Here is a 16823-nt window from a genome sequence, read left to right as displayed (position 1 = left end):
CTACTGTCAAAATCTTTTTGCAAAGACAAGCCTAAATGTGTCTTGCTTGATTCTGTAAGATCCACATCCCTAATAAATTCAGAGAAATCACCATAACTTGCAGGGTACAATGCCAGCAGGCGTACAAACGTGATTTCTAACACCTAAAAAGTTGGTGCAGTGAAAGCTAAGCACTAGGAAAGCTGCTTTGCAAACACACGAACTTAACTACTGACCACTCCAGTGCAACTATCATTAAATAAAAGGTTCTTTGGCTGTAGTACCAGCTTGATGCTTCCCTCCCCCCTTTTCCTACCTACTGCAGGACTGGCATCGGGCCAGTCTAAGCGACATAGTACCTTAGTGCCATCTACAGGCTATATTGACATTCTAATTTAGTGGCAAAATACGAGCACCAATAAAATAAATTAGACAGCGCAGCATTTAAATCTTTATTAGCAAGGAATTATTAGACCTAAGAAAAACTAATGCTGGATTTGCTTGAAATATGAGTTTCTCAGCCTCCTAATCCTGCTTCATATGGCATATTTCACAGTTTAAAATTAGTTATGACAGATCACTTATGCATTACTAAGATGAGAAAATATTTACTGTGGGCTGGCTTTTTTTTCTGTATAATTCAAATGTATTCAGAGGACGCATTCCTTTTGAAAGTATGCTTTGGCCATTTTTTAAAATATGCAACAAACTGTCTATGCAATACTAACTTTAATCTATTACAACACAATAATTTGAACTAAAAACAGAGGAAGACTTCTGTATGGCTTAATTATGTCCTACCAACAAACCACGTGCTTCACAGATGAAGTAGCTCAGAAATTCAGCTGTCTTTGTTAGGGAAAAAAAATTAACCCCTTTAGTAACACTAACTTAACAAAGTTCCAGATAAGCTTGAACTGTAAAAGAAACTCAAGATAACTCAGATCAAAATTTGAAATTAAATGTATGTATCCCTTCAATCTTGAAACAGTCACATCTTTCTGTCCGAAATTTGGCATATAGGGAAAGAGAATTTTTTTCTTCAATAACTTTTACATTTGGACAGTCAAATACTGGGGAGAAAAAAAAAAAAGTTGTGGTTTTTTTTTTCCAGCTTTGTTTATGCATATGTACGTGCATCTGCAGGGACACATGCAGTTCTTTAACAATCAGTATTCTTCAAAACCCAAAGTATTGGAGGCATTTAGCAAATACATGGTTAAACCCCAAGTAAATGATAAAGGGGTTGAGTTTGTTTTGTTGTTGTTGTTGTTTTTTTTTGTTCCCCCCATAATATAATTAAGCTAAATTAGACTGAAACAAAACCAAAAATAAACATACTTGCACTTTTAATACTGGTTAATCGGGCACTTGTATGCAGTACTTATAGACCAGTAAAAGTGCTCGTTTACCTGTCTGGTGTGTAAGGGGCCCTTTGTCTTGAAGCCTCCTTGGGAACTGCACTCTGAGGCACTGAAGTGATCTGAACTAGTGGAAGAGCGTTTGGAAAGGGTGTCACAACCACCAACAAAGGTGTTGTCCAACGGGAGTTCCTGAATCACGTGGTGCTTTTTCACTGAAACTGGAGTGTCAGGTTTGAGATGAAAAGCAGACTGTGGAGAGGCAGATTTGTAATGCTTGGCAAGATCAGGACTGTTAGGCTTAAAGGTTGTTGGTGGTGCAGTGCCCCAGTCAAATCTTCCTATACTTTGCTCCTCCAGCTCCGCTGGAAGGCTTATTGTCCCATTGATAGGTTCATGAACTGCATCATCAGGTTTGGACTCCTCAATGGTCACGAAGTTCAAAAGAGAACTCTTCGGAGATTTCCTTTTCTTTCTTTTCTTTTTCTTGTTTTGCTTGTTCTCCTGATTGGGAGACATCCATTCAGCACCTTGCTTGCTCCTCTGGGCAGCCTTGAATCTGGATGCATGCCGGCAGCGAACGAGAACTGTGACAAATATCACCACTATAACAACCATTGCACCTGCCACAATAGCAATCATGATCGTGAGATAGTCCTCGTTTTGGTAGGGTTGGCTACTGTCCCCTATGTTCCGGTCCAAAGGTGTTTCCATTGTCCTGCGTATCAAGTCATAAATATGAGAGGCATTTCCAGCAGTATCATTCACATACAAAAATACAAGCACAAGAGTATGCAAGGATTTGGGATAACCCAAATCACTTATGTTGACAACTAAGCGATGCAGCCCCACATCACTAGGATTTGGTTTTTCTTCCAGAGTGATATTACCTGTCACTGGATCGATCCGAAACAAACCTTTGCTATTTCCACTTACTATTGTGTACTTCAGTTCGGCATTCATTCCGGTGTCGATATCTACAGCAAACACTTCTGCTACCACTGATCCCGGAATTGCTGAGAGTGGCACTAACTTAAAAGAAGTATTAGAAGGCGGGTAAATGACAACAGGACTGTTATCATTAACATCCATGACATTTATGGTTACTTTTGCTGTAGAAGAGCGAGGAGGTTGTCCCCCGTCAACTGCCTTCACATCAAAGGTGTAGGAGCTCTGCTGTTCTCGATCAAAAGAAACATTGGATTTTATAACTCCAGAGAATGGATCCAGCACAAAGTTTTCATTGTCATTCAGGATGGAAAGGGTCACTGCTTTATTTTCCCCAGCATCTGCATCAGTCACCGTGATCACTCCCACAGTGCTATACTTTGGTAGGTTCTCCGATACAAAAAATTGAAAGTGATTATGAGTAAATTTGGGACTGTTATCATTTTCATCCAAGACAGTAACAATTACAGCTGCTTGACTCTGCAAAGGAGGGGTGCCATTGTCTCGGGCTGTAACAGTGAAAATGAATCGTTCCTGTTCTTCTCTGTCAAAAACTCTGGAGGCTGTCAAAACTCCCGTCTTTCGATCCAGATCAAAAAAGGAGGCATTAGGGCCAAGCTGATAAACAATGTCTGCATTTTTCCCACTGTCTTCATCTGTGGCACTAATAGTTGTTAAGTATAGACCACGGCGGTTGTTTTCAGAAACTGACAGCTCAATTACAGGCTGGCTGAAAATCGGAGGGTTGTCATTTTCATCCTCCAGTTTAACTCTTACCAGGGCAGTCTGGTTCAAACTGGGCTTGCCAGAATCAGAAGCAACAATTTTAAAGCTGAATTCTTTGGTGCCCTCATAGTCCAACAAGGAAGAGGTCTCTAACAAATACTGGTTGTCATAAACTGCCTTCAAGTGGAAGGGGACCTCTCTCTCAATGAAACAGATCACTTTGCCATTCACATCAGTGTCCTTATCTGAAACTGTAATTAGGGCAATCTTTGTATTGACAGGATCTTTCTCAGATAAGTACACTGTGCCATTGATGGGACTTATAATGTACCTGAGGTCTATGTTAGGAGGGTTATCATTTACATCAGTGACATTGATGGTAACGGTTGCCCGAGCTGGTGTAGAGCTACCATCACTAGCCAGCACGGTCACTTTGTGAATAGCAGTCTCTTCCCGATCTAAGGACCTCTGAACTGTGATCAGCCCTGTGGTATTGTTTAAAGCAAAAAATCTTTTGGTCGCAGGGGCAACTTGGGCACCAAAAATATATCTGATTTCTGCATTGCTTCCTATATCTGCATCTGTAGCATGAAGCTGAATTACTGAGGTGCCTACAGGGGCATTTTCTGGTATATGGACCTCTACTTGACTCTCTTTAAAAACTGGCCTGTTATCATTGACATCACTTACTGTCACTTGCAGGATAGCTGTGCTGGATTTCTGCGGGGTACCTCCATCCTCCACTTTGATTTTCATCACATAGGTGTCCTTTTGCTCTCTATCCAAGTTCTGCTGCACAATCAGTTGAGGCCATTTCTCTCCTTCTGGAGTTTCTACAATATCCAGTCCAAAGACACTCTGTCCATTCAACAACTCGTAGTGCTGCACACCGTTGAAACCTGTATCAGGATCTGTTGCTGATGGGATTGGAAAGCGACTGTTGATCAGAGTGTTTTCTGGTATGGAGATATTGATGACAGGGGATGGAAACATAGGTGCATTGTCATTAGTATCCTTTACAATTATTTTTATTTTGATCAACCTGAAAAAGTCATTGGGGAGAATCACCACTTCAAGTTCAAAGAAGCACTCATTTTCTTCTGCATAGGAAGCACCGGCACAGAGTTTTTCTCTGTCTATTCTGTTAGATGTCGTAAAGATTTCTCCGGTGGTACTGGACACTTTGACCAGAGGGGCATCCCCTGCTTTAGACACCAGTCTGTAGACAAGGCTGGCACTGGTCCCCGTGGCAGCATTGATGTGAGAAATGTTCAGGTCCTTTGGTATGTTTCCTATGGGGACATTTTCAGGCAGCTCCTCTCTAATAGTGTAAATAAGTTCTTGAGCTACAGCAGAATCCAGCCTTAAACAGGCAATCAAAGCGGCCAACAGGTAAAAATCCCTCAGGTCCATGATAATGTTTTTATTGTCTTTTCCTGGATCTTAGGACTTAAAGGTTTCCACAGAGAAATGATGCGCGATTTGCAAGAGGAGGCATGCATGGACTGCAGGATGCATTACATCTCATTTCTTACTTGAAGACAGCACTGTCAACACAACCATACAGAATAGCATTATTGGCTTTTAAGGCACGACAAATCCACAATTTCCAACTACTACCTGTTTTTGCAAAGACACACTCGCAATAGTACATTTTCCTATTGCTCCCTTTTAAAGCAATCCCTCCAAATGCACCAATATCCCGTTGGCTGCATTTGCACAGAGCAAGAACAGAAATAACTACTTCTGCAGGATTAAGGGTAGCTACAGTTTCAACATGTACTTTATGAATAATTTCTTGGCACACCGTGTAATCTGTAACATGCATTCCCCCTCTACCCTCCTCCACCCAGTCATTTTGTGCAAGTAAAAATCTTCCTGTACTTCTGTTGGATTGTAACTGCTATGGCAGCTGCCGAATGTCATTTATTGTTTGCTTCCATACGCATTTTTTTAGCTCTTGCTAACCAGATTTCTCTTTGCTTCTTGTGCCTTGCATCCCCCACTATTGCTATCGTACTGGGAAATAACCACCCGGACATGCTGCTGCTGCAGCAGTTGTCACTGGCTACTTCACATCCCTATTAACTGACAAGACAATAACAGGATTAACAGTTTCTTACACTCTCAGCTCAATGTTTCCCCTCCAGATGTTGGATACTTCTCCTTCTGCTTAATAACCTTAAACTTTGTTTTTTTTTTCAAAACACTGTCTAAAACAGTGGGCTGGAAATTCAAAATGCAACTTAGGAGCAGCCAGTATGTTTACAGATGGAGGGGGAGAACATCTCTTCTGAATATGAGGAGAAAAAAAGGTACAGCCTTTCCCCATTGACACTGATCTCCCTTCAGGATGTTATTAGCAGATGCCACACATAAATACTGCAGACTAATAATGCAGCTTAAAAAAAAAAAAAATAGACAAAGATTTCTGTTTGCATGCTCTGCTAAACGCGAATTAAAAGGGTGCAAGGCTCCCAGCACCTACAGTTTGGTGGAAGCGGGCAGCCCTGAGGCACTAATCTTATCTGCATTAAGCAGCACAGTAGCTGATGCCCGTGATTACTTCCAGCAGAGTGATGCAGGTAGGGATGCAGATACTGTGAGTAGGTGAGCCTTCGCCACCAGCACCAACTGAATTCAAAATACTGATTCTTTCCCTAGATAAATACACTGCATGTTGGCTTTTATTATTTTTTTTAAATGAAATGCATCACAGTGTATGGGTAACTTTGCACTTACGTTGGTTGTCTACCTTTGACGATCTGCTGCAGCTAAGCAATGATCTGTTCCAGCAGATAAAGCACAATGCATCTGGTAAACCACCAGTTTTGGAGAAATCAGCAGCAGTCAAACGCTTCCTCCTTGAGATATGTGTTGCTTCAGGGTGGCAAATTAGCAACTCCAGGGAACAAATTCACAGTTCTGTCGTTAGTCATCCTTTCCACGTTTCATTTCTATTAAGCGGCGATCCTTCGGGTGTTTAACATATACGCAACAGCACAAACAGCAAGCAGAAATCCGGTGCACGTCTTTAGATCAGGGGTATTTTCCGCTCTGCACTGCACACAATTTCCATCCCTCTCTCACCAGGGCAGAGCCAGCTACATTAAGTCTGCAACTTCTTACTGGAAATGACAGAGTTGGTCTGGCGGTGCTTCTCTCCCCCCTCTTTATCTCTGGGGTGATAGTTACCCACAAAAAAAAAAAAAATATAAAAAAAATAAAAAATAAAATAAAAAATAAAATCCTAGAAGATTATTGCTTTAGCGATGGGAGGAAGCGACAGCGCTTTTCCCTCCTCCTCCTCTTCCTCCTCCCCGTCTCTCCCTCTCACGCACACGCTCGCCTTTCCTGCCTTTCTTTCCTTCCTTCCTCTCTCCCTCTCCCTCTCTCCCTCTCTCTCTCTCTGAACTGAAATTCTTGATATAACTCTCAATAAGCCCAGAGGGAGGGTGTGAGCGGCGCTAAGCCCCCCCTCCCGCCGCACTGCATTGGCCCACAGCGGCGGGGGAGGTGGCTGCTGGAGCGCGGCCCTGGCATTGGCCGCCGGCCTCGTCGCTCCGCGGGGGCGTCCGGGCAGCGCAGCGCCTCCGAGCCCCGCGGAGGGTTCGGGAGGGCCGAGCCGAACCGCGGGCCGAAGCGGAAAAGCGGGGCGAAGCGGGGCGAGGAAGGAGCGGGGCGAAGAAGAGGGGAGCGCCCCCCCCGCTCGCGGGGGACGGGGGCGGGAGCGCATCGGAGGGTCGGGGGCGCCGAGGCGGGCGTGGGGTGTCCCATCAGCGGGGCTTCATCGTGGGGGGAGGGTGGAAAAAATAAGGATTTATTTATTTATTTATTTATTATTTTAGGGGGGTGCGCCCGGTGCGCTGTGCGCGGGGGGAGCGCTTGCGGCGCGGCGCAGATCGCTGCTGGCCCCGCGCATCCTCCGCGGCCTGCAGCCCGCAGCAAGCACCCTGCCCCGGCCCTCCTCAGCGTGCTTCGGATTTATATTTAATACATGCCTTTTCATCTATAATTCACGCTGCTGCTCAGACTCCAGCCCCGTCTCGGCTCCCATTTACACCTGCACACCTTTCTCCTTCCCGACGGGTCAGCCGAGATACTCGCTGAAGGAAAAGGAGAGATGTTTTGCTTTTTTTTTTTTTTTTTTTTTTTGGTCTGCTTAAACACTGAACTGGAAAACACTTCACTGTGGTTTGATAAATAATAAAAGTGAGCATTTCTCCTTCCCTGTAAATGACACAGGTAAATTACCCAGCTAGCCACAAAGAAGCATCACATGCCTGGAAGACAGTGTAATAAGATGCCAATGTATTATGATATGAGTGACCTCAAAAGTGTGACAAGAAGATGATTATACTGCATTATATATAGTGCATTATATATAGTGCATTTTTCAATGTTTTGTAAAGCATGAATGAACCTTCGTTTGACTGCTTTTATTGCTAGCTTTTTTCAGCTTGAACTTGCAAGCTGTATGACACAGTAGCTCTCCAATTTAGTATGCCCAGATACGTGGCCGTGCTTGCTGGTGTTTCTGGTTAAGCCTTTCAAATAGATGCACATACAAAAAAACAAAGATAACCAGTATTTGACTTCTTGTATATGCTATATTACACTAGAAAATGTACACATTTTCGGTAGATAGCACTGGCCAGCTAGAGGTCTGAGTTTCTACCTTGAAGATTTTACATTTTCAGATGCAGGCTCCTACCTTCAGATTCCCATATGTACATATGGAACACACATGACACAGTGTTAAGTAACAGTGGAAGCTCCTCGTATCTGTTTGAGGTCAGTAATTTGCATGGCTTGGCATCATGTGGTACATGCTGATACTACTATGGCACATCCCCTTGGAAATGATACAGATACAGACTGTTACACGCTGTGTATGTGAACATCGCAATCCTGTAATCACACGATGTGTAAAGAATAAACATTCTTAGTTTTGCAGTACTTTGTGTTTGTGTCTGAAAGACTCCTATTACAGCCCCAGAGAAAAAATTGATCCTGGTTTTGATGACATCAAGTAATGGTAGCAAACGGAACTGAATCTAATAATAGTTTAAGAAAAATGTTCATTATGTAATACAGGAAGGATGGCTAGAGCCCCAGCACTGAAAGTCAAGCAAGTGACACAAAGGAGCAACCTTACCACTTAGAAAAAGAATTCTGTGAATGAATTAAGTATGCGATCCTTTCGTCTTCCAAAATACAAAGCAGAACAGCCATTAATAAAGATAATTAGAACTACAAGCATTCTGTGTAATGCAGTCTGCTTCTGAAATACGGAGTGTTTATGTATGCATTAATAATGCACACATTTTTTCTGACACTAGTCATATCACAGCAGTATGGCATCACAGACGTTTTATAGCCTCATTCTAGTAACATCACAGACATACAACATTCTTATTCTAATCACACCATAGCCATTTCAATGTCACATTGTAGTCACATCACATAGCCTGGTAATAATTATTTAACTTTATTGCTAAGCTGAATAGTTTTCTGTTTGCTCAAGGATGACTTTAACTTGTAGTCAGAACTGATCACCGCATGCTCATAAATGAGCTTTTCTCATGTACACAGTGTTAGCCTCATGAAAAGAAGAGAAAAAAAGAGTAAAATTTCAGTGATCAAGTCGTGGTTGGATTTAAACCCCAAATGGTCACAGGTCACTATAATAGAGTATTTTTGCTGTTTTCTGAAGCTACGTTGGAGAGCCAAAGATGTTTACTTGAAGTTCTGCCATGTTAATGTTCATGTGCTTGCTTTAAAATGCTGTAGTTCTTTAACTAATTATGCAGTGGAATAGGCTGGGCTTCAGACTACAGTGTTTGCACAACAGATTGTAAAATTGTGTCTCAGAGTACCAAAGGGGCTAGAACTGTCATGACTACTTCTAATAATCTTGGAAGAAAATTAATAGAAGCCTGAGTCCTTGAGTAGGAATCAGAATCACCCAGTACAGCATTACACGGCCTCTGAATTTTGAGGAACTGCTGTTAAACTTTTCCAATGTTCACTTGAGTAGCCATGTTTTATCCTCCAGTAAACGTTTATTCAGTTGATCTTACATTTGGGAAAACTACGGCATTTGGTGTTTGGTCAAATGCAGCTATGTACTGTTATTTATACTGTTCCTTAATAGCCTCCTTTCTTTACCGTGATGTATTAGGCTTTTGTCTGCGTTTAAGAACACTGGTCTCCTAATCACATCATAACCTATTAGAATGACTTTTGTATTATAGCATATTAACTATTCATCCACATCATTGCATGTTATCTTTCCTTCCATAGTATTATGTATCAAATTCTTTTCCATATCATATTTGACTCAAATTCTAGCATGCTAGAAACTGACTCCAATTATTCTGTACTAGCTATAGTCAAATTGCGCTAAATGGAATTGCTTACATTGTATCATACTGGCTACAGGCTTACACAATACATTATACATGAAACTGATTCACATTATGCTTAGCTAACTAAAGACTTTAATCTTGAAGTGTTGAGCATAAAATGCTATCATTCTTCATCGAACTGGCTCTGGTCACTTGATCATTTTGTACCTGGGATTGCCTCTTACAGTCTGTTATTAAAGCAAAATGGCTTTTCCTCTCCTGCAGTTCTAACACTTTCTGTGGAGAGCTTATTCATATTCTAATAAGTGAGCTCTCTGCATCATGCCATCACTCTACAACACTCAGCACCTGACCTACAGCGCACCTATAGCATGTCCCTTCATTCCAGCGTTCTGAAAAAATAAAACTACAAACATTTGTTATGTATGTTCCAATAGCAGGTTATGTGCTAGCTCCTTCGCAATCCCTACTATTATCCCAGGAAACTGTTGTTTTGTTTTGTTTTGTTTTAAATGTTGCTTAAATCATTAGCAAGTGCAGCCTTGGTCCCATCTTGAGTAGGAATTATTTAAGGCCAAATTGCCAGTTCTGCCATGATCATTCAGGGTGTTCCTGATGTGGTTGTTCCTTGAATTGTCTGCTGAAATGCAAGAGGTTTAGAGTTCAGTGTGGCAGGTAAAAAGTGAGGTCTCCCCATGTTATGGATAGTATTTAATCTGTGAAGTACTTCACCTTCATAGGGCAGGCATTTGCTTTGCTCTGCTCAAACTAGCACTAGCATTTCTCTCTCCTTGACTCAGGCTTCTGCCACAAGCCAGTCTCGTGGTAACCTCGGGAAATCCGGTTCTTACAAGAAGCACCTGTGCCAAAAAGTGATGCTTATCTTCTTCTTTGCTCCTAACCCTCAAAACTTTAGGAATTTTATGAAGACAAGAGAGGAGAATGCCACAAAGTTCGTTAAGAGCATACAGAGAGGATTGTGGAGCCATTTTTCTGTGTATCATTGCAATCATTTCTCCTTACAAGCATGATTCTTTTGTCTAGACTTCATACATCTGAGGCTTTGGATTTTAGGAGCTAGCTTAAGAGTTTCATTCTCTTTCTGGGCATAGGGATTGAACTTGGAGTCTTTACTTACAGAAGTAGTTCAAATCAAGTCAATAAAAAATATTTTGTGTAATGTAAACTGTATTTAACTACAGTATTTCAAAAGGCCAGTTCATTGAATTATGCATGATACTTATTTAATATGCTCATTTCTATCATTTAAAAATATGGTTTTGTTTTGTTTTGTTTTGTTTTGTTTTGTTTTTCCAGAATGCTTGTTAGAACTCTAGGAGAGCAAAAACACTTAAGCAAACAATTCAGGACTATATATTAATCTGTACTCTTAAACCACAATAGCAAAGTCAGTTAATGATGAATAATTGAAGCCAGTTGAGCTTCTGAGATGTTGGAAATACATGCAGAGTCGGGCCCTTTTAATGGGTCTTCCTTCTTGAAAATAAACTCAGTCACTGGCTAATCAAATCACAAAGGGGGCAGGTGACAACCTTTATTCCATTTGAATGGCAGAACTAAATTTAACTGAATTTGCCATTATTTTTTTTTGACTGACAAAGATTGCAAATGTCAGTTCATGGCTCTGAAGGGTCTACAAATGCACAAGCTGAAAACTGGCATTTTGCAGTGCCAGTGTTTAATCCCTGTCACTGTACAATACAGCAAGGTGCCAAACTCCCATTAATTATTGCTGCTTATTTAAAGGTACAGATTAACATACAGACTTGAATTGTTTGCTTGAGAGTTTGTAGATTTTTTTTTCCTCTCACAGAGCTTTAGTAACTATTTAGTGAAACAATAAAAATCAATTTGAAAATGGCAAAAAGAGAATAATAAACAAGTGCCATTTAAAATGCAATTATTGGAGCACTTAAACAAGATGTAATTGCATGTGGCACAAAAAGAAAAAATGTTTTATTCTTTGTTACCCTCATAGTATTTTTTACGATGGAAGTGGCTGATGAATCAGAATACAGAAGCAGATTCAAACCAGCGTGCTTTGTGTAAGGTGAAAGTATTCCAAGACCTGAAAATAACCTGATGTCTTATTAATGTTTTATTATTTGGAAATGGGAGAAGGAAAAAGACAGGAAAGAAAAGGGAGTCTAAAGGTGTTCAGACAAAACAATGGCTGAAGAAAGCTGTGCTAAAGCATTTTTATTTCCATCAAAAGAGTAATGTAAGTCTAATTGATGGAGTTATGCTAACACAATGTTGACAGGATCAGAATGAGACCCAAAATATGGAAACTGACCTCCTTCAAGCACTTACTTTGTGTTTTTCGTTTGTTTGTTCGTTTTTCTATTTTCAGCTTCTTACCTGCTCCTTGCTTATATAGATCATCTGCAAATAGAATATGCCCAAATTAAATCAATATATATACTCTAATTGGCATTACTGAGATTGACATCTTTTCATCTGAATCTGCACCTAAACATCTTCTGGTTTGGAGACCTACTCTGCTATCAGTCATGCCTCACCATTTAGAAAAGGTGACTAAGGTAGTGAAGCTTAATGAAGCTTCATGTCCTCAGGGGGGGAGGGGGGGGAGAACACTTGTTTGACACAGACATAGCTTCATTATTTAAATTACAGATTGGAAGGCAGACAGATGACTAATTTCTGTTAAAAGCATTGTGCTGTTATGATAGCTTCTTTTTGTTTCTAACACTTCTGCTTTTCTTAACATTCCAGTTAAAACAAGGAATCTACAGTGTTGGAGTTTTACCTTTTGGGGGTGTTTTGTTTTGTGTTCCACTGGTGGAAAAACTGCAACAGCTACAGATTATGCCCATCTGTTTGTCATGTATGCACTGAAAGAAAGAGGGCAGATTCCTGAACCTCATCCCTTCTCTGTGCCCCAGTGGCATTGCTGTTATTCTCAAAGAATCTTTGTTCTCTGGGGCTTGAGACCCATAACAAAGAAGGTGTGTTTCTTCCTCCCATTGGCATTACTCTGTATGTGCCACCATGTTCTAGGGAAGTGCTTTGATGTAATTTTGGCTTTCTGTAGGCTAGTTCTTCTCAGAGCTCCTCTTGATGTGGAAGCCAGAATTCAACAGAGTGCCTGTGCAATGTTGAGCCTGAATGAAAGGATTCATTCCAATGAAATTACTCTCATTAAAGCAGTGGGAGAAAATTACAGGTCTGTGTTTGGCATGCTTTTAGGGAATAGGTTATATGTCACCAAATATCTTCACATTCATTTACATACTGTTCATTGCTCTAAAAATATTTGGATTCTGGACAAGAGAAAACAAATCTAAAAGACCGGAAACCCACCCTAAATCCACAATTTGTCTTCTCCATAGATATTCACTCTTGCATTCAGTGATATTATTGGCCATGTTTCTTAGCATGCAGAAGTTACTCAAACTCTTCAAGTAAATAATGTTTAATTGGGTATGTGGCAAGTTATAATGGAAGCAAAGCAAAAATGTACATATAATAGGGCACTACTTTCTCTTCATAGGAACTTACTGGATATTCACAGTCAGAAAATAGTTTAGGGGAAGAATAAGATGGTGAGTTTCATTGGTTTTCATTTGTTACTACTAATAAATCACTTCTGCCTCCCATGTTGACAAGCAGCAGATGTTTCAACACAAATTCCATCAAAGTTAGTCATTTTGTCTTCTTCCTTATCAACATTTCTGTCTCTCTAAGGATGACATGCCTCAGGAAATAAGTAAGAACCTATCTATAGGGGCATCACTCAGTCATGCTTAGACAATTATCACAGCAAAACATACCTTAGACTGATCAATAATTGCTTTCCTTGTCAAATTTCTGGATGTCACAAGCAACACCAAAGAGTGGGATCAGACCAGAGCAAAGCCTTGTCTAGACAGTTAGATTAGATTGCTTTTACTCCTAGCAGAGGTAGGAGGGTGCTTTATCGGTCCAGAGCAAAGACTAACAGGGCCTCCCTCTGCCCAGCTCTTGGCAAAACAAGGAAAATGCACCCTCCAGGGGAAGACATCTTAAAATAAAACAAATAAAATATAAAAAATAAAAAAAGCAATATTAGAAATTACTTGTAATTGTCATAGGGCTTTCTTTGGTGTTCTTTTTATTATTTTTTTTTTATTTTGGCAAAGTTTGTCCTGACATATGCCAGAAAGTTGTTATTTTCAGACATATTTACAGGGATCAGTGCTTAGATTCCCTTTCAAATCTCTGTCTTTCCCCCTTATCTTTCTAAAGCTTGGGTACACTGAAGGTCTTCTGCCTGATTAGTTTATATCCATGCTTGCAAACCTCAGCCCTGTGATGAGGAGAGGATACTTGTTTCCAAGATATGTCATTTTTGGAAATCAGTAACTCAAGTTTATTCAGAGTCCTATTTAAACATTCTTTTTCTGTATAGTATATATTTATGTGACTATTTGTCATCAAAGGCAGTATATTTATATAACAACAAAAAAAATCCTACAGATTTTCTTGGACTAAAAGCTCCAATTAAATATATGTGGTGCTAAAAGAAGGTATGTGAAGGTATAATATAATAATTATAAGTTTATCTCATATCTGTAATTGGGGAGGTCTTTTAGTTTCAGGCATTACAAAGTATGTCAGTCACTGTAAAGACTAAATCCACCCTACCTATGCTATTATCATGCTGGTGAGAAGTAATAATTACCAGGCCTTTTTTTCCACTGTGCAGTTCAGTAAATTCCCTACACACCTAAATGAACACCAGTCATTTCAAATCTGAACTTCAGCTATTGCTTGGCTTACTTTACTGCTCACCTGATTCTTGACTGAGAAATGTAGGAAATATATTTATTATTATTATTTTATATACATATATATAGGATGACTTCACTGAGGGTAACCAGTTGTATTCATCACAATAACATTCTGTTCATTAATGACAGAATTCCTTTTTTTTTTTTAAATCTAGAAACTATGGAAATCTTATTAACATATTTACATTTAGGTGAATGAAGAGACTGTCTTCACTAGCCCTAGAGAGAGAGATTTTTTACAGATGATACAGCAGAACCTTTCACTGTACACCTACCTATGCTTCTATGAGGGAACAAAAGGAGTTGCAAGTTTTCAGTTTTCTTTCACCGGTAGAATTTGGCCTTAAATCTAAGTCTTTGATCATGAGTGAAAATCTCCACTCCATTGATAAAAGCATTTGTTATTCAGTTTGGTCTGATGTTGTGTATGTGTTTATGGGTCAGCGTCCTTCCTCTGTCAAAGAGTTACCCAGATATTCTTCAGTTACCCCATCAGGTACATAGAAGTACTGTAACATCATAAAGTAAAAGCCAAAGCTTTTGGCAAAGCTTGGCATTGTTTGCCAGTGACAATCTTTAGCTGAAAAGTAATCTCTCTCTCTTTTTGTTATTTTTGATTAAATGGGGGTAAGCTTCCAATCAAGCTAGAGAAGTTGAACTTACTTGGTTCTCATTCAGCAGATAAGTTTCAGATCAGTTTTCCTAAAAATAAAGGATGGAAAGAAAAAAGAAAAATGTGTGTGTGTGTTTGTGTTTGTGTCTTGAATCAGAAATGAATGTGCTCAGCCTGAATATGGGCCTCCAGACACCTGAAAATCATCTCAAGAGCAGGACCTGCATGTCTTAGTAGTATCAAGATAGTATTGAAAACAGAGGTGCTCCCCACAAAACACAGGCAAAAGGATTGTTTTCATAAGTCTTCTTTAATATATATAGTTAGCAATAAAAATGATTATTAGCAATCCTATGTGGCTTAAGTCAGCTCCCATATAAAATATTCTACCACAAATTCTGTCCTGTTTAGCACTGGTATTGCTTGTCCTGATATGAAGTAGATCTTACATAATACTGTAAGACCACTGAGAAGTTTTGTGGTCAAACAACAACAACCAAAGCTTCAAAAAAACATATCTAAAAAATTCTTAGTTGTCTGAAAATAAGATATAGATATCTGCCTCCGAGTGTAGTCTTGAAAGCCTGAGCTTAAATGCCATCAAACTCTGAAGTAAGTTTCTCTGCAGCTTGCTTCAATTCATATTGGTAAGATGAGAGAAGCTGACCTTCTACTTTTGCAACTGCTCAGAAGTCTCTTAATCTTCTCCTCTCTGACCAACATATATCTTAAGCCCTATCAAAATCTACAAATAAGATGTTTTTTTCCACTGGATTCTCTACTCCATGAACTGTTTGGCTCATACATGAAGCAGTCACTGAAGAAAACCCTGGGTACTGTTGGTAAACCTAAGCCTTTGTGATTAGCTAATAACTCAGAGGTTAAGACACTGCTAACAGGAGTGATGTGTGCTTGAATCAGGACAGAGAGGAAAAAAAAAAGCTATCACATCTCCTGATTCCATGAGAACTGTCAGGGAATTCCAGCTTGTGATTCAAGTGTTCTTGGTGGTTCATTTACCACTTCTAACAGGTCTGTAACAGGTAATTAAAAAGCATGCCTGCTAACAATTGCTTTCAGTTCCTACACAAAGCTTTCTCATCCTTTAAGAGAATCTTACGGTGCAAGTTGAAAAGCTGTTCAAAACATTGTTCCAACATGCATCACTACATGCTCTATACGTGCCTGCCAATAAATCACCATGGTTTTCCTCCTTCTATGACTGTTTTAAAGAAAAGCATAGTCTTTCATTTTTTTTTTAAGAGATAACTGAAATATATAACTCTTCCCTTAGGTTCTAGAGGCAACCAAGATGCCCGTGTGGGGGAAAGGCATCTTGAGCATAGACATTTCAACCAACAAATTGCTTCCTGGAATGCAACCTAACATAATTTACTAACTGAAGTCCCATAAAAATTGCTCAGGCACTTTCCAAGTTTTAGCTACTATGAACTGTGCCGTACAGAAGACAAGGGGAGTTTTTTTATTTTTTCTTTTTTTCTTTTTTTTTTCTTTTTTTTCTTTTAATCAAAGAAATGTCAAAGAATGTCTTCATTATGTCGACTTCAAAAAAAATCAGAATTAGAGAGTAATTAATCCTCCTTGAAGACATTTACATCTAAATAGCAATAACTGATCTAATGAACTCAAATTTACTGTGCTACAATGAATGTAGATCATGGAACAAAGAATAGTTGGAAAAAAAAGATTAATATTTATACAGTGTCATTTTTAAACAAAGCTATCCAGACTAATTAAGAGTGTGTGTAAGAAGGGGTTTCAGCAATTAGAATCATTCCTATGGTACATTTTATATCTTAGAATGCAATGAAAACTGTTTCAATTGTGTTTTAAACTGCAGTCCTTTCTGTTGAAAATACAAGATTTTTGTTTAGTTTTATAGATAGAATCTCTTCTTGTTTTCACTGAAACTGCTGAAATCTTGTCCACTGACGTCAAGAGAACAGGCTTAGGCTCAAACAATAGTTGTTAAATGTATTTCGTTCAATCT

The 16823-nt window shown here is 39.5% G+C and overlaps 1 protein-coding gene across 33 annotated transcripts in view; it reads right to left on the bottom strand.

The window, feature by feature from the left end:
• Positions 1–6425, bottom strand: part of PCDH9 (protocadherin 9) — an 803467-nt gene extending 797042 nt beyond the window's left edge. For all 33 annotated transcript variants that reach the window (XR_014578266.1, XR_014578267.1, XR_014578268.1 and 30 more), the window contains exons 1-2: positions 5757–6425; positions 1392–4561 (exon numbers count right to left, since the gene is read on the bottom strand). Coding sequence is in view for 22 of the 33 variants with exons in the window: in XM_083820663.1 (XP_083676789.1) it covers positions 1392–4427 (3036 nt within the window). In the remaining 11 variants the exon portion in view is untranslated. The remainder of the gene's footprint in view (positions 1–1391; positions 4562–5756) is intronic.
• Between the last annotated feature and the right edge of the window lie 10398 nt (positions 6426–16823).

The sequence above is a fragment of the Anser anser genome (assembly GCF_964211835.1).
Source record: "Anser anser genome assembly, chromosome: 1".
In the NCBI taxonomy this organism is placed as follows: domain Eukaryota; kingdom Metazoa; phylum Chordata; class Aves; order Anseriformes; family Anatidae; genus Anser; species Anser anser.
Note: the sequence above shows the minus strand (reverse complement) of the source record. Positions and strands in the feature narration are given on the sequence as shown.